This window comes from Pseudopipra pipra, chromosome 13 (genome assembly GCF_036250125.1).
Source record: "Pseudopipra pipra isolate bDixPip1 chromosome 13, bDixPip1.hap1, whole genome shotgun sequence".
Classification (NCBI taxonomy): Eukaryota; Metazoa; Chordata; class Aves; order Passeriformes; family Pipridae; genus Pseudopipra; species Pseudopipra pipra.
Window position 1 is genome coordinate 18,290,319 of NC_087561.1, and position 27,901 is coordinate 18,318,219.

At 46.7% G+C, this 27,901-nt stretch overlaps 1 protein-coding gene across 1 annotated transcript in view; it reads left to right on the top strand.

Annotated features, from left to right (window-relative positions):
• The window catches only part of LOC135421605 (vascular endothelial growth factor receptor kdr-like), a 132,289-nt gene that overhangs the window by 32,172 nt on the left and 72,216 nt on the right, over window positions 1-27,901 (top strand). Inside the window, exons 2-7 of the mRNA XM_064670207.1 lie at window positions 3,544-3,640; window positions 7,446-7,657; window positions 19,405-19,532; window positions 23,922-24,081; window positions 25,462-25,598; window positions 27,073-27,232. Coding sequence (XP_064526277.1) covers window positions 3,544-3,640; window positions 7,446-7,657; window positions 19,405-19,532; window positions 23,922-24,081; window positions 25,462-25,598; window positions 27,073-27,232 — 894 coding nt within the window. The remainder of the gene's footprint in view (window positions 1-3,543; window positions 3,641-7,445; window positions 7,658-19,404; window positions 19,533-23,921; window positions 24,082-25,461; window positions 25,599-27,072; window positions 27,233-27,901) is intronic.

Genomic DNA, 27,901 nt, shown 5'->3' on the forward strand with positions numbered 1-27,901 from the left:
TCTCCACAGGGAATGGCAGGGACAGCCGTGGCACTGAGGCCTTTCTTCGTGGCTGTTTGCCAGGCTGCTCATTCCTCTGCAGAGCTTTGCCAAGGTAATGACACGGCTGAGGACTTGTTTTTAACTCTGTGACCCTTGAAGCCCTAGAGCAGGACCAAAATTATTTAATTAGGGACAAGGAGAATGTTATTTTAGGCCTGGGCATTGTAGCTGGAGTCGTGCAATCAGAGCTCATCAGCTTCAGCAGGACTTGGCCCAGGAGTGTGGGTCCCCCACCCCACGCTGGGCAGGTTGTAGGTGGACAACAGAGAGATATCTGTCAAGTCTGGGAGCTTTTATATAAAGTGCAGAGTAGCTGTGAAAGACTTCTTTTGAGGTGTGAGACATGTTTGATTCAAGCCATAAACCCAAAATGGAACACAGGAAAGCAGTGAATATTCACTCTAAAAAGAAGGCAAAGCACTGCAGAGCATTGAAATGATGCTTTCCTGGGGGGCGTCAGCAGGGGGTTAACTTTGCCCTTCCCAAACCAGATCACTCCTGCCTGTTTCACAGCCCCTGCAACGAATCCTACTTACTTCCCACCAAGCAGGAGACCTGCACACAACGCCCCAGAAGACTCATTCTTGGTGCAAGAAGAACAGCATCAACCTGCAGCCCAGGCTGCCCTGGCACCACTGATGGGTGGGAACGGGAATCCAGAGCTAAACAAAGGTTAAGGAGCAGGACTGTGGAAAAGGAGGGGATGCACTGCTGGGCACAGCCTGGTTTTCTCTGCAGGAAGCTGTTTGCAGCATCCCAAAACCTTCTTAAGGGAATGAGTCTCCTCAAGTATGCACAACAAATACACAAGTGGAGAAGATCCCTTTCTTCTCATCCAACACACCCTGGGGCTGTCCCCAGGTTTGCCTCTAAAAGCTGAAGTCAAAAGGGGCCAGAAGAGGTTAAGAATATTGTGAGGCCTTCTTCTGCCAGTTTGGCATTTAGTGTCCTGCTGTAGCACAACCTGACCTTTTCCCATACTGCTCTCTCACTTTTGGCCTCAAACCTTTCTTTCCCAGTACCCTCAGCTCTGGCTCTGGTGTGGCAAAAAGGGCACACCCCGTGTTTATATGAACCCTCTGTCACCTGGAGGCAGCAACCAGATGTGCGTGTGGCACAGGAATTTCTCCTCCTGTCCTCCATGGGGTAGAAAAGCTCTAAAATTACACTTTGCTTATTCTTTTCTTCAGCTCGCAAAGCCAAAATAAACTTTGGGAAAGAAGTAGCTCAGAAGTAAAAACAGAATAATTGGAAAATACTTTTCTTTCTTTTAGCAAAACCAGTGTCAAGTATTATAAAAGCCCCTGGGTTCCATTGCTATGGGGTCAGAACAGCAGCTCAGGTCTCAAGCCAGTTCTCTGGCTTTGACTCCAGACCCTTCCAACAGTGTCACACTCACAAGAGGTACAACTCAGGGCTGTTCAAAAGGCCAGCTCGAGACACCAGCTGAGCCCCTCTACACCCTAAGAACAACTGAAGGCTTAAGAGAAAAGAAATAAAGGCTTGTTTCAAACCCCAGGACTTTCTAAGTCGAAGCAGCACCTGGCTGAAGTCACAACATCAGCAGCCCAGAGCAGATCCCGGGAGGAGCAGTGTCATGGGAGAGCTGCATGGGACCCAAAACACCCTCAGCTGGCAAATTAAATGACACCTAGCAAACATATTTGAAGGTGTTGGCCATTTTTTGGATCATTTTTGCAAAGCTCAGCACATGGTCTTAAGAGAGTGTGAAATACCAGTAACTCATGCCAAAGCTCAGCCCATGCTCAGGGGGAACTGGTTGTGTCTAGAAACCAGGAGGCACTCAAAGTGCCTGGCAGTGTCTCCTCCTGCAAAGTTTGGGACTTTTCCTGTTGATTCTCAGCTAAATATGGTGCTGCTCCCTGCACATTCCATCCTGAACGTGTTTGGGAATAACAGTACTTCCTACAAGAAATGGGAATTGCAGGGCTGGAAACTACCAGTTGTTTTGCTTCCCCAGCATTACATGGAATGGCAGTTTGTAGTAGGGCCATGATAATAATGTCCCACAGATCCACTGGAAGGAATTTGTGTTGGTCAAACTCCAACTTCTTGTTCTGCAAAGGACTTTGGAGATAGAGCTACAATGTTATCAGTTATGCAAAGCAGGGGGCAGTGGGATGGATCTCTCTCTCTGGTGGCCAGGATTAGTTCAAAGTCTCAGCCAGAGTCTAGAGGAAGGGTCAGTGCCTCTGAAGGGAGTCCAGCAATATTCTGCCTGGGCAGGATCCCCTCTGGAAGGACTCTGTGGTGCTGTGAGATTATCTGGCCTCCCCGGAGTTACTGGGGGAACTCGAAGGGCTCATGGAAGAAGCCAGATACTCCAAAGGGGGAGTGATTCACTGATGCCAGGCCATGAGCAATTTACTGAAATCCAGCAAAAAAGAGATGAGAGCTGAGAGGTGGGAGGCAGGAAAATCACTGTTTCATCCAGTTGAAAAGTTAAAGCCTAGTGCTTCTCTCTTTGTGAGATACGTTATCTCCCTTCCCTGCTGCGAATAATGCTTGTGCTGTGAGCCCACAGAGGGATTTCTGGCTTATCAGGTTCAAGGCAAAGGAGAAGATAGAGATTTGAAGAGCAGGAGGGGAAAGAAAACATACAGCTTTAATGTCAGAGCTTTGGAAATGGAGATCCTTATCTAAGCCTGTTTTCTCCTCTTCTTGATTATGTTACTTTGAATTTGGACAAGGAAACCAGCCTGGCCAACCTCACTTCTGGTTCTTTTCAGTTTCAATTTCTGAAAATTATATCATCATAGAGGTATACTCAGATACTCTCTGAGGACACTTGCACAGTCAGGAGACATTTCTTGGGCCAGGAGATGATGAGAGAGACCTCTATCCCTACTGCCATTAACAACCACTGTCATCTGCGACCTGACAAACCTTGCCACATCAGTGGTGTCCCAGGCACCACTGCAGGTTTCCCTTGGAGCAGCCACGAGGCCCACAAAGCCAGCAGCCCTTGGCTCAGTTCAGATCCAGTATTTGGGAACGGTGATTTGGGTATCACCAGGCTTTCAATTCCACGGTGGTGAATCAAAGAGCTGCTCCACAGAGTTATTGTTTTCTCTTCTCCCACTGATTGAAATGTAACGTATGAGCTCACACATCAAATTATTTCCCAAAGACCTCCTTCCACTTTTATAGGTGTGTAAAATCCTTTCAACACAGATCTGTTCTCCTAAATCTGCAATAATTCAGTAATAAAGCTGCCCCTAAACACAAGAAAAAAAGACTGTCAGCAGAAACACAGCTGCTTGGTGTCAGAAAGGAGATGAGTAAAGGACACTGGAAACAAACTGAGGGCATCCCCCAACTCCACTCTCACTGAACTGCACCAGTATAAATGCAAGCACTGTGTGGGCCCCCAAATTAGGAACTATTTACAAAACAAAAAGCTTGCCTCGAGTGCATTGTGCCTGGTCTGAGCCTGTGAATAACCTCGTCTAATGATGGTTGCTTCTTTATTTGGGTCAGGTCTTGCCGAGGAAGAGCTTTTCCAGAAACCAGTGCTGAGCATTGCAAAGGACCACGTTGTCCTCTCACCAGGAGACACCCTAAAAATAAAATGCAGGTAAGGATTGTCCCAGCACTGCTGGATTTCTGTTGTCGTGTTCATTACCTTGGACCAGAACAGCTTCTGGGCAGGACAGAGCAGAGGGAACCAGGGCTGTTTGCCCTCACGTGCATTTCTGCGGGGACGGAACTGGATGGGCTGTAACAGATCAGGGGGAAAGTGTCAGGTCAGCATTCAGTCTGCCCAGATTCTTTGTGTTGGAAAGGGGCCCCGCAAAATCCTGAGTCAGCACACGGGGGAGCTTATGGGAGAGGGATGTGTCGTGCTTAAGGACATGACTGGAAAATCCTCTCTGCAAATAGGGGCAGATTCAGCTCCTCTGCTGCCAAAATCATTCTTTTGCTCCCTGTCTATAAGGGAATGACAAACAAGAGCACCAGGGCTTGCCATTATCTCTTTGCATACACACACACACATATATATATACATATGAGCTTAAACTTCCTACCCTCAAATACCATCTAGCCCATAATATGACAGTTAAATAAGCAGCAGTCAGTATGTGTCCATTCAAACACCTGACCTGTTTAAACAGATCACGTTCTTTAAATCAAAGATAACCAAGACTTGTGAAAAACCAAGCTGCTCATGTTGTAAATCATGGCAACTTTTCAGTCCTGGCACAACCAGCCATGCAAGGAACCAGCACAATTTTGGTAATGACATATGTTTAGAGGGAGAGGATCCTCTGGAAAGGGGAATATAGTGTTTGGTCACAGCTGACTGGCACCCACAGCACTCTCTGCTGTACCAGAACATCCATTAGCTGCTCGGTCACACAAAAGGCTGAGATGGACGTAGGTGTTACTTGTTCTGAGTGTGATTTTTACACTAAACCATTGCCAGAGGTTGTTTATTAATTTTTCTTCTGAGAGTGTTGTAGGAGAGAAGCCTTAAGGTAACACAAACTATCACAGTTTCTCTCTGTCTCTCACACACATTTTTACACCTTCTTGCAAGGTCCCCTTGACTGTAGCCACTACATGGAAGGTTCCATGAAGAAATAGCAGTGGGAAGGTGAATCTGAGCTGTATGTTATACTGACACATTTGTCCCCTCTGATTTTTGTCCCAGACTATTTAATTCTTTGTTACAGTGAAAGGTAAATTGACTCAGACTGTGTAAATTTCAGATGTCTTCTGGAGTGTAAGGCAGTTTTTTTCCAAATACCTCCAGCTAGCCATGTGGCTTACAGGGTCAAAACAACCTTACAGTGGTATTTTTAGCTTGGCAAGCAAAAAACACGATGGCAATAAAGTTTGAACAGTCCTTTAAAATCTAGATGCTGTACTTCATAAAACACACTGTGTGGGCACGAGGTCAGTGTAGAGCTCCAGGCCAGCTAAATCAAGATTTTCAGCAGTTCCCCACCCACTGCCTTTTTAATCTGGAGGAGCATCCTACTTTTCTAATATCACCAGATGAATAAATAGTTGAAGAAGTTATTAGCACTTCAGTCCCACGTTGCTTTATGGATGCAAAGCAATAAATCCACATGGCAGGTGTGAGAAACAGCAAGCTGTGTGAGCACAGGGCCAAGCTCACGTGGCACTGAGGCCCAGAGCACTCCAGCTCCTTGGCTCAGCTCACGCGAGAGCTGGGAACAGAAACTAAAGTGTGTTTTCTGCACTTTGAGTGCAAGATTCCCTGTATCATCCTGCCTGTCATCCTGCCTCCTCTGCCACACCAGCATCTGCACACTCACAGATTTGCTCCGAACTGGCCCAGAGGAAGTTCTGGAATCCTTTGTATTCCAGGGGCAGTGGGGCCGTGTGGGGCATGGCACAAGGCAGCAGACCAAGCAGGTCTGTGTGAACATCCCTTCTCCCTTAAACTCCATATATTTGAGGTTCTTGGCCAAGATTTCCTGATTTTTGGTAGCTTGGCCAAAGCTACTGCTGTGACTCCCCTCTGCCAGATGTGTGAAAATCCCAACACGATAGCCAAAGTCTTCATCTTCCACCAGGATAAAATATGCAGAGGAAAAAGTGGGCAGATGTAAGGAAGTCCAGGCGTGTGAAATCCCAGTTGTGCTCTGCACAGCCACAATTGCAGATTCCGAGCCCCGAGGGACACCAGACTGGGGGATGGAGAGAGGCAGGGACGTGCTGACATGCTGGGAGCTTCGTGTCTCCATGTCAAGTGGCATTGTTCCATATTCTGGGCCAGGAGTCCCAGTTCTGGACAGTGGAATCTTTACACCACCAATGACGTCGGTGAGGTGGGGACAGAGCTTGGCAGGGACATCAAAAACTAACCCCAAGCTCAGAAGGACAAGAAGCTGCTCTGGCGGATGAGGTGGGGTTGGCCAAGTCACCACTGCATCCAAAAACGAGGGTGAGGCTGTTCACCAGAGAGGATATGCACACTTTTCCCAGTGCTCTCCTTCAGCAAAGTGCTGGGAATAACCTCAAGAGTTCAGCCCCATGTCTCCTTACCTCCAGGAAGGCGTCAAAAGGATGGGCAGAAATGAGGGCCAAGAGGATGTTTGTTTAAGTGTCGCTGACTCTGCTGGCAAACACACTCCCACACTGCACCTCGTGTACCACTACAGGGCCACTGGAGCAGAAGGAGGAGTTGGACTTCTTGGCTAACTGGAAATTTCACACAGCCTGCTTGTCAGATATTTATTAACATCTCGATCCTGAGTCAATGTGTCTAGACCGGATTTCTCCCTGGCAACACTCAGCTGGGGAAATCCAGAGGTTCTTACTCCTTGATCAGCAAATGCCAGTGGGAATTCACGGAGGAGAAGGGTTGAGTCAATCCCCTGCCCTCTGGAAGAGTGGCTTCTCTCTGCAAACACAGACAGAAACCCCCTCTGTCATACAAACATCTTCCCCAGAAAAGTCAACGAGTGATTACCCTCTAACCCACCAGTTTTCTAAGCACTAAATACCAGTCTGCTAAAATATAATCTTCATCTCATAGGCCTGTGTAGCATCACAAGAGCCCTCAAAGTGCAGCCCAAGCCAAAGAGAGTTCCAAGAGCTCCCACTGCCATGGCGTGGCCTGATGCTTCCAGGCCAACAGGACCAGCACAGCCAGTACCTGTGACTGAGCTGACTTAAATCAGCCCAGAGCTCTGAGTCCTGCAGTAGGTGACACATGGGCCTGGCTTTGTCTTGTGAACTCCATGGAATTGCATTTGCCACGGGCTGCGCTCATGGATCCAACAGCAGAGGGGTCAGGTGGGTGGAATGGTACAACCTCTGCCCTGCTGGCTTGGTGTTCTTGGTTGCTGAAAAGGTGAACTGGAAAAACTGTGTCCTGAGCAGGTATTCCAAGATCCGTGATCTGATTAGTGTCAGGCCCTTCACAGAAATCAAGACTGAGCCACTGCTGATTAAGCAAGAAAGGTGATGTGAAGTTACATAAATGTTCTTCTCTTTCCATGCAGCCTTAGTGTAAGAAAATATACATTAATTTAGCTGTTAAAATATGCAAAGTCCTCAGCTTGGAAGAAACATATAATTTTATCTGATGCTTTCTAATGTTCGAAGTGGCTAAAATATAGTGTTATAAAAACAAACTTGTGTTCAGGCAGTTTGTTAGAAGAAAAGTTAAATTTTTCTCCAGGAGCTGACTTGATGCAGTTCCCACTATTTCAGGAATCTCCCCTGATCCAGGGAAGAGTGTGTGGGGACCCACCTCAATCCCTTATGGGTGGAAAAGCAAACAGCCAGCAACCTTTACCATGCATTTGGAAACGAGCGGAATAGGAATGCTGGGAACAGTTGGCTGGCAGGAAGGCCAAATTTTGCTTGAAGTCCTGTTGACTTTCGGTGCATTGTGTTGCCAGGGGAGCCCCATCTGTGAGCTGGGTGCTGAGGGGGGAGCACCAGGACAGCCCCCGGGTGCACAGGAGCAGCTGCCGCAATGGCACCGGGCAGAGCTGCTCCGCCCTCGTCATCAGGAGGCTGGTGGCCAACGACACCGGGTACCTCACCTGCGCCCACGACAGCCACCCGGCCCGGGAGGACCTCACGGCCAGGATCTATGTCTTTGTCCAAGGTAGGAACTGCATTTTTGCTTTTTGAATTATGGGGGTTTGGTACCTCCGGCTGTGTTCAATTGTGGGGCCTGTGCCAGGCAGAACCAGCCACCCAAGGGAGATGCTCTCCCAGATCCCACCTCCCCATTGGCACAAGCACTGAGCAAGCACCAGCTCTGGAATTCCGAAGAGGATGGATATATTTGGCTTTTTGTGCCAGTTGTGTTCTCAGAGTCACAAATGTGAGAACCAGAGATTACCTGTCTTGCTCAATTCCAGGACTTGAAAGCGAGATTTTTCCATCTAGTTTTGTGTTCCAAGTAACTGATACACTGACTTCTTTAAACCTCTTTCCTTTTAAGACTAAATTCTTTAATCCTAAAGGGTTTGGCTGTCACAGTGATCTTCCTAAGACTCATCCTGAATGTCCAAGTCCTGTCTCTTTCCCTTCCTCCCCAGGCATGAAACTCCCTGACAACATTCTTTGTAATTCCTCCCATCCCACACATTTGTATACTGCTTTGTCCTTCACATCTGGGAGACAAACTCAGCAAAGCTGGATGACTGCATTATACATATTCTATTGTAAAAAATGGCCCACTGCTCATTTTTGTCCCCTTCGAGCTGCCTCTCCCCCATGTGTCAGAATTACTGAGATCCAATAATAAATGGAAGCAGAAACTTCAGAGGAGGAACGTGGTCCTCTGTGACTAAGGGACTGCAGCCTACTGAACAACCAGTTCAATAATGCGAATTTTTGTTAGAATATTGTCCCAAAATGCTGATTTTTTTTTCAGTCTACTTGACAAATGCATTACTAAACACTGAATCATCTTGGATCTTCCAAGATGAGATTGTGAATCCTCAGAAAAGGGAGCTGACTTTTAGTATGTTGAATAGGGACTGACATGAACTCCTCTGGTGCTGACTAGTCTTAGCCTTTGGTTCCCCACTTAGCATTTGTATTCCCCACAAATACTCATGGGAATGAATTAATTTAATTTTTCTAGTAAATGCTAAATTGTGGTTCTTTGAATATGCTTCCTAAAGCAAATGCTCAAGAGACCATGAGTTTGTCTGATGGTATTTGAATAGCCCAGCAAAACCCACACTTACAGAAAACACAGGTATTGGCTGGGCAGCTTTGACAGTGTAATGATGGTCAAACCAACACGAGGAGTGACTTCCATCCCCAGAGGACTGTGATGTGCCCACACAGCTAAATTCAGCTTCTGCACCACCAGGTGAACGAACACACCTGCTTGATTTATGTGGGTGACATTTTCCTGTCTCTTCACGTCTGTTGAAAATAGTCCCTTTCTACCCTTATCCTGCTTTCCCAGCAAGTTTTCCTCTAACTGGAAAGTAGCTTCTTGGCGTTACTTGTTAGTGCCTAAATAATTTTTCTCTCCCTTTCTATTTCCTCTTTCTGTTTTTTTTTGTTGGTGCTTTGAGCCCTGATTGCTTTATTCACCCTGGTTCTTGTGCTGAACTGTTTCCTTTTCACATCACACCGTCTCAGATGCCCCACACCTAACATTGTTAACCCAGCCCTGTGCCCACGCTCCAGGAAACGCTGTACTGAAAACTCAATTCTCTCCTGATTCAGTGCCCTGGCTGCCTACCCAGGCCTCGGTTACTCTGTGCAGGAGCATGTGCAGGAAATGTGATGGATCTTCTGGGACTGCCTGAGCATTCTCCTGAAGAAAACATCTCCAGTTATGAAATGCTTGCTGGTGAAGTGCTTTGGAACACAGCTAATCTAAAAAAATCTAAAAATATGGCAGGATGTCCTCCTGCTTGCCTGAGACCGCTGTGCCAAGGTCCCCCTGACAAACAGCACTGTGTGGCTGTTTCTCTAAATCTCCCTCCAGGACTGCCTTCTCTCGGGTGCAATTTAATTGTGTCGTGCATCCTCCCTGCTCTAAAGCTCTTACTCAGACTCATGTGCTTTAAAAGTTATTGAGAGAAAGTGGGTGGAAAATGGTCCAGCTTGAACTGTGCACTCCTTGGGTGAGGAGGTGAGAGAGGCAAGACAGCAGGGATCCCCCTGGTCCCTGTCCTGCTCACCCACCCCAAGGCACAGCTCTGCCACAGCAGCTTAGTATGGAAGCTGCAAGTGCCTGCTGGGATCCGTCCTGCCAGGCTGAGGAAGCTGCTTGGCCCCATGAAATGGAGCTATTTATACCTCAGCATGGATGGTGTGCTCAGGGCATGCTCTTCCTCCCATTCAGTCCCTGTGTATATTTGTTGGAAGCCAGCAGGGGACAAGAAAACTGCTCAGTAGTGAGGGCTCTACGGGCTATGGAGTTAAACAAGGCATTCAGAACATACCTATGGTTTTCTCCAACATTTTAACACAACTCTTTAAGGAAATTGCTGCCTGGGCATCACTGAGAAACCCATCAGTTGTCTCCAAGTGTCCTCTGTGAGTGCCAGATGAAGGTGAGGTCCAGGGCACATCTCTCTGGACATTTTGTGGAGACAGCAAGTGCTCAGCAGGGTGTTTGCGAGGCTGAGCCAGGCAGAGTGAGAAAATGTAGAGCCAGATCCTGAAGGCTGGAGAGTCCTCTGAGGTTACAAGCCATTATTGCCAAAAAAGGCAGGGGAATGGTATTTTTTCCCTTCATTCCTGGCCTGCCGCTTGACACTAAAATGAGAACATGATCGTATCGGAAGCCCTGCTTATTGGGTATTATTTCCTGTGCTTGCTGCTGTTTTTCCAGCCTCCCTGGTGCAGTTCCTCAGCTCTGTTGGGCTCTGGCACTCGGCAGCTCTCCCACCGGTGCCGTGGAGCCCTGACCCTGCACATCACTGGGATCAGGAGGGACCCAGAGGCAGCAGGGGCAGCTGCCAAGCCTCAGCTGCACCCTGACACTCAGCCACGAGGCACAACTCAGGATCTTAATGCTGAACAATTGTTCCTGAGGCCTTTTCTGCTTCCTGCTGCAGCTGCAAGTCCCAAGGATCATAATTAAAAAGGAAGACAACCCCCTTCTCCTGTTGCCCGTCTCCTTGCTGAAAATGCAGAGTAGCTCAGGGCTGCAACAGAAATAGTTGGGTGTTTTTAACTGCTTTAAGTTCAACGCAGCTCCAAGGGATAATCTCTGCAGGAAAAGGCAGTGTCTGGTCCAGCCCTGGGCAGGCAGAGCAGCCAGACAGCTCTCAGAGCACGGGGTGGGTGGGGGAAGCCCCCCCTCAGTGCACAGACACGCTGTCCCTGCTGACCCAGCTCTCACAGGGCAGTGAGGACAAGCCTTTGGTGCCCACGGAGGAGCCACGTCAGGGTGTCCCACGTGGGTGGCAGGAGCCCATGTGAGGGTGTCTCAGGTGCTCGGCATCTCCACGGCAAATGCTGCCACAGCCACCCAGATGTGTCATCTGCTTCCATCTGCCTTCTGCAATCACCCTTCCCAACCCAACGGACACTTCCCCGTGAGGAACACACTCCTTTATTCCAGCCTTTGGGATCCCTGTGACAAAGGAAAGGGCAGGCTCTGTGAAAACACAGACAATGGTTCCATCACTGTGTTATCAGCTTTATTCTCACACTAAATCCATAGCACTGCACTGCACCTGCTACTAAGAAGAAAACTAACTCTATCTCTGATAAAACCAGGACAGCATCCACCACTTATTCCATATCATTTTACATCATGCATAGCCCCACATTTTCCAACAGCCCATTGCCTTTCCTGTCTTTTAATATATATACAGATAGATACCATTCTCAGCTGAAACCAGGACAGTAGGGCACATATACAATTCAACATGGCTTAGAGAAGGAGGAAGAAAAGATAAATCAAGCAAAGATTCGTTCCACCTTCCCAAAGGGCTATCTCAGGCCCCAGTCTAGACAGGAGTCAGTATTTGCAGCTCTCAGCTATTTGAAATACTGTTACTGTCAGCAAAGAACTGTCTCACAGTGTGAGTCCTGGGGCTGTCAGCTGGAAGAGCTCCTGCCTCAGCCCACACGCTGCCTCAGCTCTGAGTTCCAGCCCCGAGCTCCGTGTCACAGTCAGGGCTTTGCTGCACCCTTTGTACCACTCCAGCAGGGCATCAGAGGAAGGAGCACGAGTCCTTTTGGTTCTGATTCCCTCCACCAGCAACTCGTCTGACTTTACTGCTGAGGTGACTGGAGCTGGTCATATCTTGCCAAATAGTGCCTGGAAAAGTTCACCCACGTTTCCAAGTTGTGATTGCTGCCCATACCCCAAAAGCACTGCTTTGCTAGAGCTGTAGGACTAAAGGAGGCACCTCCTCATTGCAGACATGGGGCCAGCAACACACACCCTCTAGTCTAAAGCAGGGCTGTTATTCTCTTTCTTGAAATAATTCTGCCTGTAATAGGGCTGGTTCTCAAATAAGTACTTCAGAAACACAAGTCCCACCTCCTCTGACTATAGTTGGCACAAAAAGCTGTGCCTCAGCCCAGTACACCAGTGCTGGCTCCCACAAGGGATTCCCCAGCTCCTGTTGGTGCCAGTGCCTCACTCTCTGAACACAGAAACTGGGGAGCATTTTAACAGTGTCTCCCCACCCAGAGCCATCAGCTGCTGGTGTTTTACCACCTCAGTGCTACCATGAGTCAGGAACACGGCAGGACTGAGGGAGCAATTTGCTTCCAGACATTTGGTTTTCAGCACTGATATTCACAGGAGCACAGTGCACCCCGAAGATACCCCTGCAGAGAATTTGAGGGCTAGCTCCTGTTAAAGCTCATGTGGACACCACGAAGGCACCAGCACTGCCAGCCTGAGCCACAGTCCAATCCTGCCAGGAGTCCAGAGCACAAGGACTGCAAATCAAATCTGAAGCAAGACAGACTCTATATGGGAACACAAGTCCTGTTAAGGCCATTCTGAAGGAAAAAGAGGGTGCATCCCAGCAGCTTGTCCTGCTGGTCAGCTCCAGAAGCAAGGCATCCCCAGGGAAGGGCAGGAGCTCTCCCTTGCTACTGGAAAGAGTGAGGAGAGCTGGTACAAGTGCTGCATCAGGGCAGAGTGTCATATCAGCCACAGACTCTTCTGTATCGACCGGCACAGCCCAGAGATGTGAAGCCCCATCATCTCCACCCCCTCCCCACGAAGAGAAATCTAAAGAGGATGGAAGTGCATGGAAACACCCCTCACATGAGATCATATTTTGGTTCTGATAGTCTTTGAAGCTGATTTCTGCCTCCTTAATTCTCTTGAGAGTTCACAGAGATAACGCACACATGAGAAGCAGAAATGCAGGGCCAGGCTGACAGCCTGGCCTGGGCCTTGCTGTGCTTTCCCCAAGATATCCCAGGGGGAACAGGGTTGGAGCTGCATTTCTTCTTTCTTCCATGCTGGAGACACCAAGACAGCTACACTTGCTGCCAGACACTGAGCAAGCTGAGATAGGTAAAGGCTGCTCTGTCTGCTCAGAGGGAGCCCAGCAGATAAACTGGTGTCCCACACGGAGTGGTAGAAGCGCTTGGCACCACATCCCAGTTAACAGTGTCAGGGCCACACCACATGGGAATACAGGCTGTGCCACTGTGTTGTTCCTCAAGGACTAAGGGCTGGATCCAAAGGAAAAGCAAGATGCTTTTAATTCTGAATCAAGACATTCAGTATCTTCAAATTGTATCCTAAGGGGTCTCTTAAGTGCAGCAGCCTTGTAAGATCTGATGTTGAGTGAGCAGCAGATGTTCCTGGCACTGTCAGTGACAGCTCTTGACAGCCCAGTAGGAAAATGTACCAATCCCCTCCTCACTTATGGAGAATTTCTAAATGAAATCCCAACAGCCAAAATCACACACACTTCCCTCACTTCTTCCTTCCCATTCCTTATTCACTCAGGAGTTGCTGAGCCTTCCCCAAGGTCTGGCAGCAGCAGCTAATGTGGGAGACCTGCTCTTAATGGGACTCAACTAAGACCTGTTCTTAAAGGGACTTCAGGTAAAGCTAGGGAATATTTTTTACAAACTCAAAGCCTGCCTAAAATCTGGTGTGAGGAGTCAGAATTTGTAAATTCTCCTGCTGCCTGAGACATAATTCCAGCCAAAGCATGGAGAATTCTTTTTTGTGTTGTTCTTTTTTATACATAAATCTTTCCATTTTACCTTTATTTGTTTGGCAGTGAGAAGCATTTTGCTTCGACAGTTTTCAAGTAACACTTTTGAAAGTAATATCTTTTTTCTCTCCAAATATCCCTGTGTTTCTTACAGTAATCTCCAGGGGAAGATTGCATTTCATTTGACCAAAACAGAATGCTTCATGTTGACTCAGAATGGCTTCTGGGGGTTTTGCATTCACTTTTGTTTTGCCTAAAGAGAAAATATTCTGCTTTCTGTTTAATCTAAACATTCCACCACCAATTCTTTTCATTGCTAAACTGAAAGGTCTTTTATTTTCAAAGATCCAGTTTCAAAACAAGTTCCTTTATAGGAGTTACTCCTGTACCTAGAGGATGCTTTGATGGGTTACCAGGGGAAATACAGCAGACCAGGCAACTTCCCTGTGAAGCTTTCCAAAATGCTCTGACCGAAGTGTCACTTCACTGCTAATGCTCCCATTACTGTAAAGAAAAGGTTATAAAACCTCCTCTTGGTGTTTTTGACCTTGATGAAGACAGACTTCATGGGGATTATGTCAAAACGTGAACTTAAAGAACCTGCAAAACTCTGCCCAGGCTTCCCAGTTTAGGTATGGCTGAACGAAGGGAATAAAGAGTGAGGGCAAGAGAATTATCTTTAGCTGGAACAAAGTGAGAAGCAAAATGAGAATGTTCAGGAATTACACGGACATAAGGAGCTGTGAATGACTGTCCTCAAAGGCCATTTAGTGTTTGTCATCTCTGTGGGCTGACAGACAGCACCTGAAGGGAGAGGCAATATCAGCTCCACTGCTTTAGGTGTGAGACAAATATCATGAGACAAATTGCTGTCACGGTGCAGGAAACACGAGCAGAAACGAAAAACACCCAAAATCCTGTACAAAATCCTGTGTGTGTGTGTGTCTCAGGAGGATGTTTCAGACACAGGCAGGTGACAGAGTGCTGGAAAGTAAAGAGCTGTAGGAGAGACAGAATCTACAGCTGAGTGCCATGCTGAGGGGTTTTAGGGCCCTCAGCTTCACCAGGTGGCAGGACAGGGCTGTGGTCTCTCTGACAGTGGGGTTCAAATGGCAAGTGAGCTCGACAGAACAGAGCTGGGACTGTCCATCCTTCAGCCTGCTTTTGACTTCTGGGACAGCAGAATTGATGCTGCTGCTCTTCATCTTTTTTTCAACACTGCACCACAACACCAACACAGAGCTTTGCCTTTATCTTAAGGAACCGTGTCAAGTTTAGGCATTAACTTTTTTAAAATAAGAAATGCCAGTCTGTTGAATGCCTAGTGGTTTGGGATGTGCTGGAAAAAAAAGGTCCAGTAATTCTCAGCAGAATTTGTGTCTGACCTGACAGAAGTAGCAAATGGAAACTGAGTCAGTACTGGACGTTCCTCTCCCTGGGCTGCCACGCGTTCAAAAGCCTCCAGTTTTCCAGTGTAAGTGGAGATGATGTTGCCCACAGGTGTTTGTGCTGAAGATCTGCAGAGTAGGTCCATCTCTGGTGGGAAGCTCTGTCCATCTGCACTAACCAGGAGCACTCTTTGCTGCATCAGAGGTGTTGTGCATGCACAGAAAAACAGTGCAGGACAGAAGGGCTGGATGTGGCACTCAGTGCTCTGGGCTGGGTGACAAGATGGGGATCATCTTGGACTCGATGGTCTTGGAAGACTTTTTCAACCTTAATCATTCTGTGATAGAATTACAGCCTCCCTCCCTCCTGGCAGGCAGGCACCTGTACTGCAGGTAACTCTGAACACAGAGCACATGTCACCATGAGACAAGGGAGTCCTGCATCTGTGTCCCTGCTCTCCCTGTGGAGACTTGAGGGGAGACCTGAGCATTCCCAGGAACTGCTGTTACACTGCTGAGCTAAAAGGGACCCTCCCAAAGCTCATCCCGGGCAGCAATTAATTTCCTCCTGGACAGAACAAGAATCTAAACATAAAGGGCTTCACTGCCTGAAGGAAAACAATGTTCTGTAGGCACTTGACCTTTGAGTTGCTTTTGTGAGTGGCGTTTGATTTCCCTGCCTGGCTGTCCCCAGGGCTGGACAGCAGGTCCCTTCCCTCCTCCATCTCCCTGCCACGGCTTCCTTGGCTTTGCTGTTTGTGTTCCCTCCGGAGATGTGCTGGGTAAACAGTAACACCCTGGCCTGGCTGCAGCTTCCTGCAAACTTCCACTGACCTGGGGAGCTCGACAGCCAGTCTGACACTGAAGAGAAGGAGCCTTTCCCTTGCCTCTGAGCTGGGGCTGCAGCTGATAAGTCCCTAATGGGCTTCATCTCTTGTCTTTCTCCACACATAATGAGCTCTGCAGCCCACAGTAAATCATTCTTTTTAGTTATCCTATGGGAATTGATGGGTGTTTCTTTAGAGGTAAGATTCCTAGGATATATCACCTTCCCAGCTCAGGAGGAACAGATGTGCCAAGCTACAGGGAAATGCTCTATTTTCATGAAGTGTTTCTTTGCTGGGAATTTCTCCCTTGGAGTTCAGTGCTGGTGACTGTGGAGAGGACAACACCTGCATCTCTCATGCCACAGCTCTCCAAATTGTACCGGTTGAGTGCAGTTGATTTATACCACCTGGAATTACATCTTCCTTGACGCTGAGGTTATCATTTTTAAAGAAAAGTGACCCTTTCCCTTTAGTTTCAAGAAGTTCTGTCTCTGAGAGACTTTTTTACAAGGAGTTAACTGATTGCTGATGAACTGAAGGTGGTGGACATGTTTGTAAAGCTGGCAGTGACACTCCCAGTGTTCCAGCAGGTCATTTTTCCACGCCATGCTCAGTCTGAACTACTTAGGAGTTTCACGAAGGATCCGTTTTTTGTCTGCACAAACCATAACAAAGGTATCAGCTGGCACTTGATTAGTTCAGAATTTATTCTTTGTCATTTTGTTAAGCTCCAATGCTGAGCCACTTTACATTTGCTTATCTGTTAATGAACGGTCCAGCTGCTGGGAAAGGCTCTTGCTCAGAGCCTCTCCTTCCCAGTGTGCCTGGTCCTGCTCAGGAGGGGTCTTGGAGCAGCTGGAGCACAAGCAGCAGCAGGACACACCAGGTTTGCCTGTTCTCTGTGTGCTGGGGCTTTTAGTGCTTGATGACTGAGATACTTGAGAAGCTGTGGCTGCCCCATCCCTGGAAGTGTCCAAGGCCAGGCTGGACGGGGCTTGGAGCAACCTGGGATAGTGGAAGGTGTCCCTGCCCATTGCAGGGGGTGGCACTGGATAGTCTTTAAGGTCCCTTCCATCCCAAACCATTCCGAGATTCTGTGACATTGTTTTTTCCTTTTGCACAGAGTTTTACAATTAGGGAGGAAAATAAAGCCTCCCTGACCTCATGGACATACCCAGGTGCTTGACCTTCCCCTGCAGCTGCCTGTCCCTTTCACTCCAGGGTCACTCTCCACTGATGGTCCAAGTGCAGCCCTAAACCCTCCTGTTTAAGCTCTGATGTCAAGCCTGTAGTTGTGCAGCGGCCACAGCAGCAGGAGCTGCTCCACTCGTCCCTGCACACATCCCAGCCCAGGTATCCCAGCCCAGGTATCCCACCATGTTTAAGAGCCCCAGTATTGCAGATGACTACAGGTAGCCCTTTGGTAGACAGAGAACCCTCTTTAGGCTCAGGCTACAAACTGGATAAAGCCCTGACATAACACAAATCACAGCCTGCACAGGGCTCTAGGACACCTCACTTATTTAGGAAAGAGAAGGACCCATAAAATATAAAACCCTTTTCTTTTTTTTTTTTTTTCAAAACACAGTGAGAATAAAGCCCATGAGACCTGACATCCACCAGCAATTAACAATTACAGCTCAAGCCATCCCTCCCTTTCCCCACCCAACCTTTATAACCAGAAACTGCCTTTTTTTGAGAAATTTTATTCTGTTTTGACTAAGGTATATCAATCATTGCACAGTTCAATACTTTCCAACACTTTAGGATTATTTAACATGTGCTTAGCTGCCTTTTTTTTTATGTTACTTTTGAAACAAACAGTGCTATTCTGAAATTCCCTCTAAAAATATTGGCACAAATATTTTTATATTCAGTGTTCCCATCTTTTCAGTCAAAATTTGACCCAGAACTGTGAACAGTTTGGGATCAAGAAGCTCCTTTTTTTCCAGCAAGTTTCCTCTTGGCTATACCCTTGTCCACACTGGCACATTTGTTGTTCTCCCTTTTTCTCCACAGGACTAGAAATAATTGTGACTGCATTTCCCCTGACACTTTTTTGCACTCCTAGTGTTTGCTGCAAATGCACAAAAATCTACTTTCTCTGCTTTTTCCTATCACAAATAATCCAAGGATCTTCTATTAATAGTCCAGGGTCTTCCTTAAAGTAGAAAGTCCTTTCACCATATGCACAAGCTTTAAAATTGGCCATCAAAGCATTGTCACACTTGATACCTCCAAGTGTGGTTCAGCTGGAGAGCAGGACTGCAGAGGAACTGAGCAGCTCAGGGACAAACACTGAACACATTCTCATAATGTGACTCAACAGAAGAATTTAAGAGACCTGTTTGGGAAAGTGAACGAGACACTGGACTGAGTATAAATATTTCCTATTAGTTTTAGGGATTGGAGCAACCCACAGAGTTGTGGTCTGGAGATCTGGTTTCTCAGCCCCAGGCTTGATTAGAACCAGCTCCTGCCTGACCAGAAAGTTCAGATAGGTATCTGAACTTCCTAAATGTGGGGACATTACAGGTCTAATTTTTTAATTCCAATAATATCTCTCACCTATTGTTTCTTGCAATGCCCCTACTCCAAAGCACATGTCTTTTTATGGAGCAACCCAGTCACAATAAACCAATGGCTCGGAATAAAAGCTGGCATGAAAGGACAGTTTTAGAAAGCAGGGAAATCATCCAGGTTTCTGCTCTTTACCTGCTCTTTTACTGCCTCATGTTCAGTGCTCCTGATCAGCCCCTTGTCACAGCTGCCCACACTAGTCCCACATCTCTGGTACTTGCACAGTGCCCCAAGAGCCTTTTATAAAACATGGTCTTCACTGCATGTGTGGCCTCTGACACACATGAAGCTCCAACCAACACTTGCCCTCATCATGATGAATCCCATGGTATATTTTGTCTCCTAAGAATCCTACTGCAAGTTCTCAGAGCTAAAATTAGGCTCTCAAAACCACAAAAGGCAACAGTCCCACTCTCTCGTGTCAGTCTCTGCTGTCAGGCTTTGTGAATGAAACTGGTTTGGATTGTGGAGCAAAGGAGCTCCAGCTCTGCACCGAGCTAATCCTTTGAAGGTTAATTCCAAGTGACAGCATTTACCCATTTCCATGACATTCCTCGAGCAAAGACTATTATCATCAGTCAGGAAACACACATTGATACCCCTGGATGACTGACAAGAGGGCTCCTAACACCCAGAAGTAGCACTGGCATCTTGATTTGGTAGTCCATGGAGTTTTTCATGTATTTGCACAGAAATCTGTGCCATTCTGGGCAATTTTTGGATGGATATGGGGCTAGATCCCAAGCCACTGGTCCTTGGCTCTAATCCCGATGTGACACTGGCATTTACAAACAGGCAGGACATGCGTGGGTGTCCCGTCACACACCCCAGTGAGCCCTTTGGGCAGTTTAACTGCTCAGACTGCAGTGCCCTCCCAGCAACTGAGCAGTAAATGAGCAGTTTTGCACATCAGTGTTCTTTTCCCTGCAGACTACAGGAATCCATTTGTGGAGATTCACCCGGAGCATCCCGAAATCATCTACCTTTTGGATGACAAGAAAACAGTAGTTGTCCCCTGCCGTGTCACCTCGCCAGACATCAGACCCAGGCTTATCCAGGTGAGTCCTTCAGAGAAGCTCACTTCAGAGGTCTGGGCTGCCAACACAGTGGGTAAAAACACAAATTAAGATGTATGAAGCTGGGTAAGTTTCAGAAAAAAACCAGCAAAGACACTGAAAATCCAGAAGCAGGGGCCTGGTCTTGCAGTGTTACTATTACACTGGGTACACAGGTGTTTGGGGGATTAGGCTGAGTTTATCACATATACTTCTGATCTTGTGGCTTGATGTTCCTCCATAAATTGGCAAAGGTAGGTGACAAAGCACTATTTTTCTTCAGAATTCTTTGTATAACACCTGGTTATTCGGTCTCTTGTGAAAGCTTCTCTCTTTTATACCTTGAACTTCCTCAGAACAGTTGCCCATTTTTGTGTCATTTCATCAATTTAAACCAAGTCTCAGCCTTGGGAATCAGTGGCTGCAGCATCCACCCCTTTGGCAGCAGTTACACCTGAATGTCAAGGTTACAGAAATGTCTGTGGAGGCCAAGGCTGTTCTGGATAATAAAAATGGAAATTTAAGGTGTGGGGCTTCCTGAATTGATGGAGGTCTAGTCACTCATCTGAAGGGCTTTAGAGCTTCTGTCCAGAGAAGCCTGACATGGAGTGAGGAACAGAACATAGGCCTCCTGGCTCCAGTCCTGCATTTTTCCTCCTAAGTTACGTGCCCTTCCATTCCCATTCCGGGCTGAATGCTCAAGCCATCCTGATGGGAACAAGAGCTCATCCCCTGTCCCGTTTCCAGCCTTCTGAGGGGCTGTGGGAGATGGGGCTGTTCTGGACATGGTGTGAGAGCAGAGCACACGCAGAGAGGCTCGTGCTGTGCTGGGAGATGGGTCTGAGCACCTCTGCTCCTCTTAGCAGCTGGATGCCTCAGATGTCTCCTTCTCCTGGGAGACAGCACATGGAATCCCAGAGGCTCCTGCTGAGACCCATGGCAGGCTTCCAGCAGACGTGCAGAGGGACAGCATGGGCCTTACTGCTGCAGCAGATCTCCATTTCTAAATTCTGTCAGCAGGGGTTAAAAGGGGGAAATAAGGCTCTTCTCCAGTTATAGCTTATCAATTTAGCCTGGATAAGTGTTATCACCTCCCTCTCTGGCTACAAAAATGAAACATCCCCATCTTATTCCAGCCTGCTTCAAACAAATTCATGGCTGGAGAGTACTCTCAGTCATGTGAGACTCAGTGTGGCCTTGGAACTCCAACCTCCACATTTATTCCCTTATTTATGGGCAGTCCTGCTCTCCTTGCTTGCCAGCTAAATTCTCCCTGGTAATTTCAAACACAAACTGAAGCCCTTTATCTTGCTGCTGGAATGAAATCTCCACTGAAATCTCCCTTTTGAGTTGCACAGAAAATAGTCCCAAAAAGATTTTCCCTCTTCAAGGCAGAGCAGCTGGAGGGCAGGGCATGGACATAGATGCAGTTTTGGGCACCACAATATAAGAAAGATTTTAAGTTATTAGGGAGCGTCCAAAGGAGGGCAATGAAGATGGTGCAGGGCCTTGATCTGAAGCCGTGTGAGGACACTGAGGGCACTTGGTGTGTTCAGCTGGAGCAGAGGAGACTGAGGGGAGACCTCAGTGCAGTTCCAACTGCCTGGGCAGGGGCAGAGGAGGGGCAGGGACTGAGCTCTGCTCTGGGGGGACCAGGGACAGGACTCGATCATCCCCGTGGGTCCCTTCCAGCCCAGCACACCCGGTGATCCCATGCTGAGCCCTGCTCCCCTTCCAGCCCAGCACACCCGGTGATCCCATGCTGAGCCCTGCTCCCCTTCCAGCCCAGCACACCCGGTGATCCCATGCTGAGCCCTGCTCCCTCAGGAGCGCTCCGGGCCCGGCACTTCCCGCTCGTCGGGAAGCGCTGCCGGCCCCGGGATGCAGCGACGCAAAGTCCCCGCTGGTTTTGCCCTGTCTGGGAATTCCGCGGCGCCCGTGGAGCCAAGGTGGCGGCTTCCCGAGAGGGGAGGAAGCGGGGCGGGAGAGGGGCGGAGGTGAGGAGGGGGGAGAGGTGAACAAGGCGATCAGACAAATTTAGAACATCCTCTACTTCCAAATTTAATCTCCAGTAGACAACGCACTTCAAAGGCAGGGAAGCCACTGTGACTTCCTTCGAGCAGCATCGACGCTTTTTGTTTGATTGTTTAAATATATATTTTCAGATGTTTTATGAGGACATTTAATATGTGTGTAGCGTTGAAAAGGGCCTCCTGAGTGGGGTTATTTTTTCTTTCCCCCTCCCCTTGCCATCGGGGAGCAGAGCTGCCAAACCATGAAGTTCAGCTTTATCACATTTTATTATTCTTGTAGAAAATGTACTTTTTTCCACCATAAATTAAGTTCCTTATGTTACCATTATACTTTAAAATCATTGCACTCTCTGGCCTTTAAATATGCACGGAGAAAGGTACCTCTTGCTAATACTAAGCAGATCCCAGCTAACTCTATATATCATCTTTGTTATTAATGAACTCATGCTAAGACACACATTTCAGATTTTAATTTTGCTTAACATGATTTTAATTCTGGGCAAAAAAAGCATTTTCAGTCTTGTCAGATCTGTTTAGTCACTGATGTGGTTCAGTGTGCATTTGCCACTTACAGCTCTGACCTTCATGAGTGTTAAAGCATGAATAAGCCTCAGGTCTCAGATATCCTTCGGTAATTTGTCTTATTTTTCCTAATGCTTCTAAACAGAGACTCCACAGCTTGATTATTTCAAAAGCATTTACATGAAATCCTTGTTTCCTACTGCTGTTAGAAGAGCTGCTGCTCCAAAAGACAACAACTGTCTTGCTGTGCATCCTTCCCACACAACATCCCCAGTCCCTGCCCCTCAGCCAGAATCCCTTTGTCTTTGGTCTGGGCTGGAAATGTAACAACAAGTAACCCAAACCAATGCCAACCTCATCCCTTGTGTATTCAAAGGAGAGTTCTGAGCCTCAGCTCCCAGAGCCTGAAGCTGCAAGTTCTGTGGAACAGGAGAATTATTTAGACTGAATCCTCTGTAAGCTGAAGTGCCAAACAAGGGTTCCGGCTGCTGGGAGACAAACAGAAATTGCACACTGCTGAACAACAGGAATAGGAGCAAAACTGTTCCATCACTGGGGAAATTCCTGCTTGCAGGCCCTGGTGCAGCTCTTCCCTTGGTGAGCTCCACAAGATAAAACAAGGTCTTTGAGAAAAGAAAAACATCAAGTTGCCTCACCTTTGAGTAGCTGGAATGGGAGGAGGAGGAGGAGGGAGAAGCACTGCAAATAAAGTTAGTCATCGTGTGTAGGCACACTGAGATTTCCCCCAAACCCTTCATTTTTGGGGGCAGAAGTGATCTCAACACTCCTATAGAGCATCCCCAGTCCTAAAGGGCCTTCCCTTGTCCTGATGGGAAAGTCAGACCTACCTGGGCTTCCATTCACCCTCCTGCAAAAACTCCTGAGCTATTTGTCTGCACTTAATTTCACGTTTCTTTTCTCCATTATAATCCAAGATTTTCAAAATTATTTTAAAGTAAATTACATTTTCTCTGGCAAATACAGGGTTTCCCTCTGTGTTAATAATAGCAATAAACTAATTATTCCTACCAGCAAAAGCCAAGCTACTCAATACTGGTGTGTTCAAGGGCATATGGAAGAGGGTTCATCCTAATTTGCCTTTTGTATTCTCACTTCTTCCTCATGAGCAGAACTTATAAAGAGTGTTTTTTTCAAGAACCTCAGAACATTGCAAATGTTTACGAATTTAGGACAAAAAATGTCTGTTACTAAGTCCCCTTATTTCTGCCATCCTATGATTTACACTTTGAAGTCACCAAGAAATCCATAGGGTGCTCTGAGAGTGTCTTCCCCCTTTCTGTGTCATAGATGACTGGTCACAGATGATACCTTGAATATAACTGCTGTCAGGTGAGTCAGTGACATGAATGATTCTGATTTTAGGGGGCTCTCACTTCACACATATTTGTAAAGTACTGTGAGATCCCCGGAAGATGTGTGGAACTGGGAGAAGCAAATCCTATTCTTAACCACTTGCAAAAATATTACCCTACAAAATTAATATAAGATGGGCATAATTATTTCCTGTAAGGAGATGAGAGACATGGGACCTGTAGTGGGTAGCACAGCATCCTGCCCAAGATCTGAGAGGACTGAGGCTGCTGAAAAACCCTATTATGATGTCCGAGTTTTGGATTTCAAAGACAGTGCCACCTCAGGGAGGGCTTTTCTGTTTGCTTAGGTTGATGTTGCTTAAGAAGTGTGTGGAATGAGACCACCCACCACTCTGGGAGGTCGAATCTCCCCCTGCCTCTCCCAGAACAGCCTTGGCTGGTTGCCTCAATGGTTGGAGGGGAAAGGGAAGGTCTTATGAGCCTCCTTGTCTGTTCTCTTGCAGTATCCTTCTTCTGCAGAGATCAACTTCAAGAGGATGGTGTGGGACCCGAGGAGAGGGTTTGTCATCCCCTCTCACGCCTTTGTGTACTCTGGAGTGCTCACATGCTCTGCCAACATCAATGGAACTGTGTTCAACTCCTACTACCTGGCCCAGAGACTGGGTGAGTGACCCCCGCCCACCAGGCACGGCCGCCATGGCTCCGTGTCACCGTGAGCCCCCGGGATTATTTCCTGGGGAGCCTCAATTACATTCCATATATCTAATTGGTATGATCTGTAGCAAGTCCAAGCTGGAATGCTAAAAGAAAACTCATTCTTCCCCCATTTCCTATTCAATAGAACTTGGACTTGATCCACTCCTGGTTTTGAAAAATTACCAAGTGTTGAGGTGGTACAAAACAAGAGTGTTTTATTCAAACCCCACCAAGGCTTTGTTTGCTTGGATTGAGCTGTATGTATATTCAAACAACTGCTGGTTTAGGATAAACCAAAAGCAGCTTTATTTTTGCTTCTGGTCATTAAACACGCACAATCATGATATAAAAATCTCACTAAACTGCTAATTCAAACCTTTGCTTTTTTGTATATTTTCTCTTGCTGATTTACTACACCATTTCCCTTGTATTTATAGTTGAGCTTCAGCTCATAAAAAAAATATGAATTTGGAGCAACTGAACATTAAATTTTTGAGTGCTGGACTTTTATATGAAGCCAACTAGAATTTGTTTTTCTTTTGCTTTCAATGTATGTTCGTTCTTTCCTCATATATCTTATATTTGTTGTGACTTCATTCCCATTAGATCATGGCATCCTTCTATACAATTAGCACTCAGCTTTAAACAACAAGCCTGTAAATTTGTACGGCAGCCAAATGAGAGTCCTGTAAAATCTCTCTCTCTTTTTTTTCCTTGATGGAGTAACTTTTTACTAAATCATGAATGCAAACCTAAAAAGCCTCTTAGATCATCCCTCTGCAGCCCAAAAGGACCCAGTCAATCCCTTACTCTATCCTGTGTTACTGTGCTGTGCTCAGGGATGTGTTTGGTATGGGGGACCAGAAACAGGATGAAATTTAGTCCAGAGCTGATGTGTTTAAGGCATCAATAAATATGTAAGATCAAGATTTGGGATCCCATTCATGAAAAAGAAAGGGAGCAGGTCAGGAGAGGGCAGGAGAAACATGTTTCATGTTCCACAGAAGTGGAGCCTCTCACAGATACCCACATGTTGAGGCCTCAAAAGGATGAGTCACCTCCGAAAAGCCTTTCTCTGGAGCTGGGGACTGGAGGTTGGAGCCAAACATGGCAAAGGCAGGAGAAGTCATGCCTTAATGACTCTGTCCATGGGATTAGCTGCTGGTCAGGCATTTACACAACTGACCCAATGTTTCCATGTGTGGGCATTTCCCACAATTTCCATAGCAAGGACAGAATAAGGGGAGGTATTTTGGGAAGGAGTGGCGACCGTGGTGTGGATTCCACCCTTCATGTGACTGATGCAAAGAGTGCTGTGAGGTTACACTTTTGCCCTTTCCATTCCAGAGGGCAGAATACAGAACCTGGCTCTGAAAGCAACTCCCAAAAAACTGCTGGTTGGAGAGACTCTCCATCTGGAATGCAAAGCAGAAACCTTCATCAACGGGCGCATTGAGTTCATCTGGACGTGTCCCCGTGGGAGGGTGAGTTGATGCAAACTGATTCTGCTTTCATGCATCTCCCCCTCCCCAAAACAAAGACCTGTCTACAGGGCTGAGGAAAACGTGACTAGGCCTTCTTCTGAAACATATCCAACCATTTGTAAGCCTACAATTGATTGTATTTTTAGTCTGGATGAATCTGAAACTTATCTGACCTTCTTGAACCTGCAGATTAAACTGCAAATCTCAGGCTAAAAATACCCTGACAAGAAGAACCAGGAGTGTTTGCTTCTTATTGGGAAGAAAAACTCTCATTTCTTCTGCCCTGTGTGTCTCACAGGGACAAGTCTTAAAGGCAGCCATGAAGGTTGAACGTTGTTCATCCATTTTGGGATTTATGAAGTAGGAAAAAGCAAAACAAAAGACAATTGCTGAAATTGCCACCAAAGAATGGAATCTAAATTCTGAGTGTATGTTCTTGAGCTTTCTGGGGAAGGCAAGACAAAAGCATCAAATATGAAGTGGAAGCATGTAAGAGACTAAGCATTTGAGGTACCAAACCCTCTCAGTTCTCCCAAGGGAAAAACAGAGGGAAGAAGGGGTATTTTCTGAATCAGTTCATGTATCTGAGATTCTACTCATGGTTCTGTTTGGTGCTCAGAATTAAAATCAGTGGGTTTTGGTTTTTTTTTTAGTTCAACAAAATACACATTTCAAAGAAGGATTCAGGCCTCTTGGGGAGGTGTAAAATGTGACTCCAAAAACTTGATTAATTTTGACTTATTTAGCGTACTTAAAGAGAGAATGTCTGGGTTTGTTTCAGTGAAGAAACTACAGAAAACATAACATAGAATTGATCGAAGGGCAAGCACTAGTGTGACTGAATTTTGTTTCTTGAACCCCATATGGTGGAAGAGAGTTGTTTTCCTATGAACCCTCCTTATATTTCTAACATTATAAATGTAAAATTTCTTGGCCAAATTTCTGGGTTAAAATATCCTACCAGAAGAAATAATGCTTTCTAAAATGCTACAGGAATTTGCATTGGCATTTGGTTGTCATAATATATTATATTTCTGTCATAATATATTTCTTTTAGAAAGCAGGAGGCTTTTAATACAGAAAAATACTGACTGTGACCAAAATAAATTTTAAAAAATCCAAACCCAAAACCCCAGAGCACAGATCCGACCCTACAGCTGTTTTGCCCCAAGATCCCTGGGATTTGGTCCTGAAGAAGGGCTAAGCTTTGATACATCCCCTTATTTACCTGTTTGCCCAGATTTCAGTAAAGAAGCACCGCAGTTCCACTCTGTTTCTCTCTCTTATTAGACTCGATAATGAAACCTCACACAAGAGCTCTTCCTGCTGATTTTTCTTTTATATAATTTATTTCAGTGATGGGGAGATATGATAATTTTTATATGAATCACTGCTTTTCTGGCAGCCTTTGAAAGGCTGAACAAAACAATCCACTTTATGCTGCTTTTTGACCCTCTTTTTTTCTGACTTGCAGCACCCCCATCCTAGGAGAGCAATGGACCAGAGTGATGTAGTGTACAAAGTTGGCAGCAGCCTGACAATTGAAAATGTCACCATGGAGGATGGAGGGCTGTACATCTGCAGGACGTTCAATGCCACTAGGCTGGAGGCCAATGTCACAGTTACAGTTTATGGTAAGTGCTGCAGTCAAGCCAGGGCACCTAGGGACCAAGATTGTTAAGCTTAAAGGTAGGAAATCTGTTGCTCTAGAAATGGCATTAGGAAGAAAGCCAACTAGTTAAACCAACCATCAATCATCTGTAAACTCTAACCTCGATGAGAGTCAGCGCCCAGCACTGTGTCTTCAAACAAATTCAAGAGAGTACATTTAGATGGGATATTGGGAAGAAACTGCTCCCTGTGAGGGTGGGGAGGCCCTGGCACAGGTTGCCCAGAGAAGCTGTGGCTGCCCCATCCCTGGAAGTGTCCAAGGCCAGGTTGGACAGGGCTTGGAGCAACCTGGGCTAGTGGGAGGCGTCCCTGCTCATGGTGGGGGGTGGAATGAGATGGGCTTTAAGGTCCAAGGTCCCTTCCAACCCAAACCATTCTGGGATTCTGTGATGTCTGAGGACATGGATTAACTGGGAGCTGAACTGTTTTGAAAAAGTCACATGTGGTGCTGAGGCCCTTGTAAATCCAGCCTGTTCATCCACGTGGACAAGAGACACCCCAGGCAGTTTCACACCCCGATCCAGGGCAATGCAGGTGTTTATTCCCTGCTTTCCATATCAAGTCCCTCATGTGGAAACAGCCCTTCCTGGCTGTGGCTGTGCTGTTCAGGAGCAGCCTGACATTCCATTTGG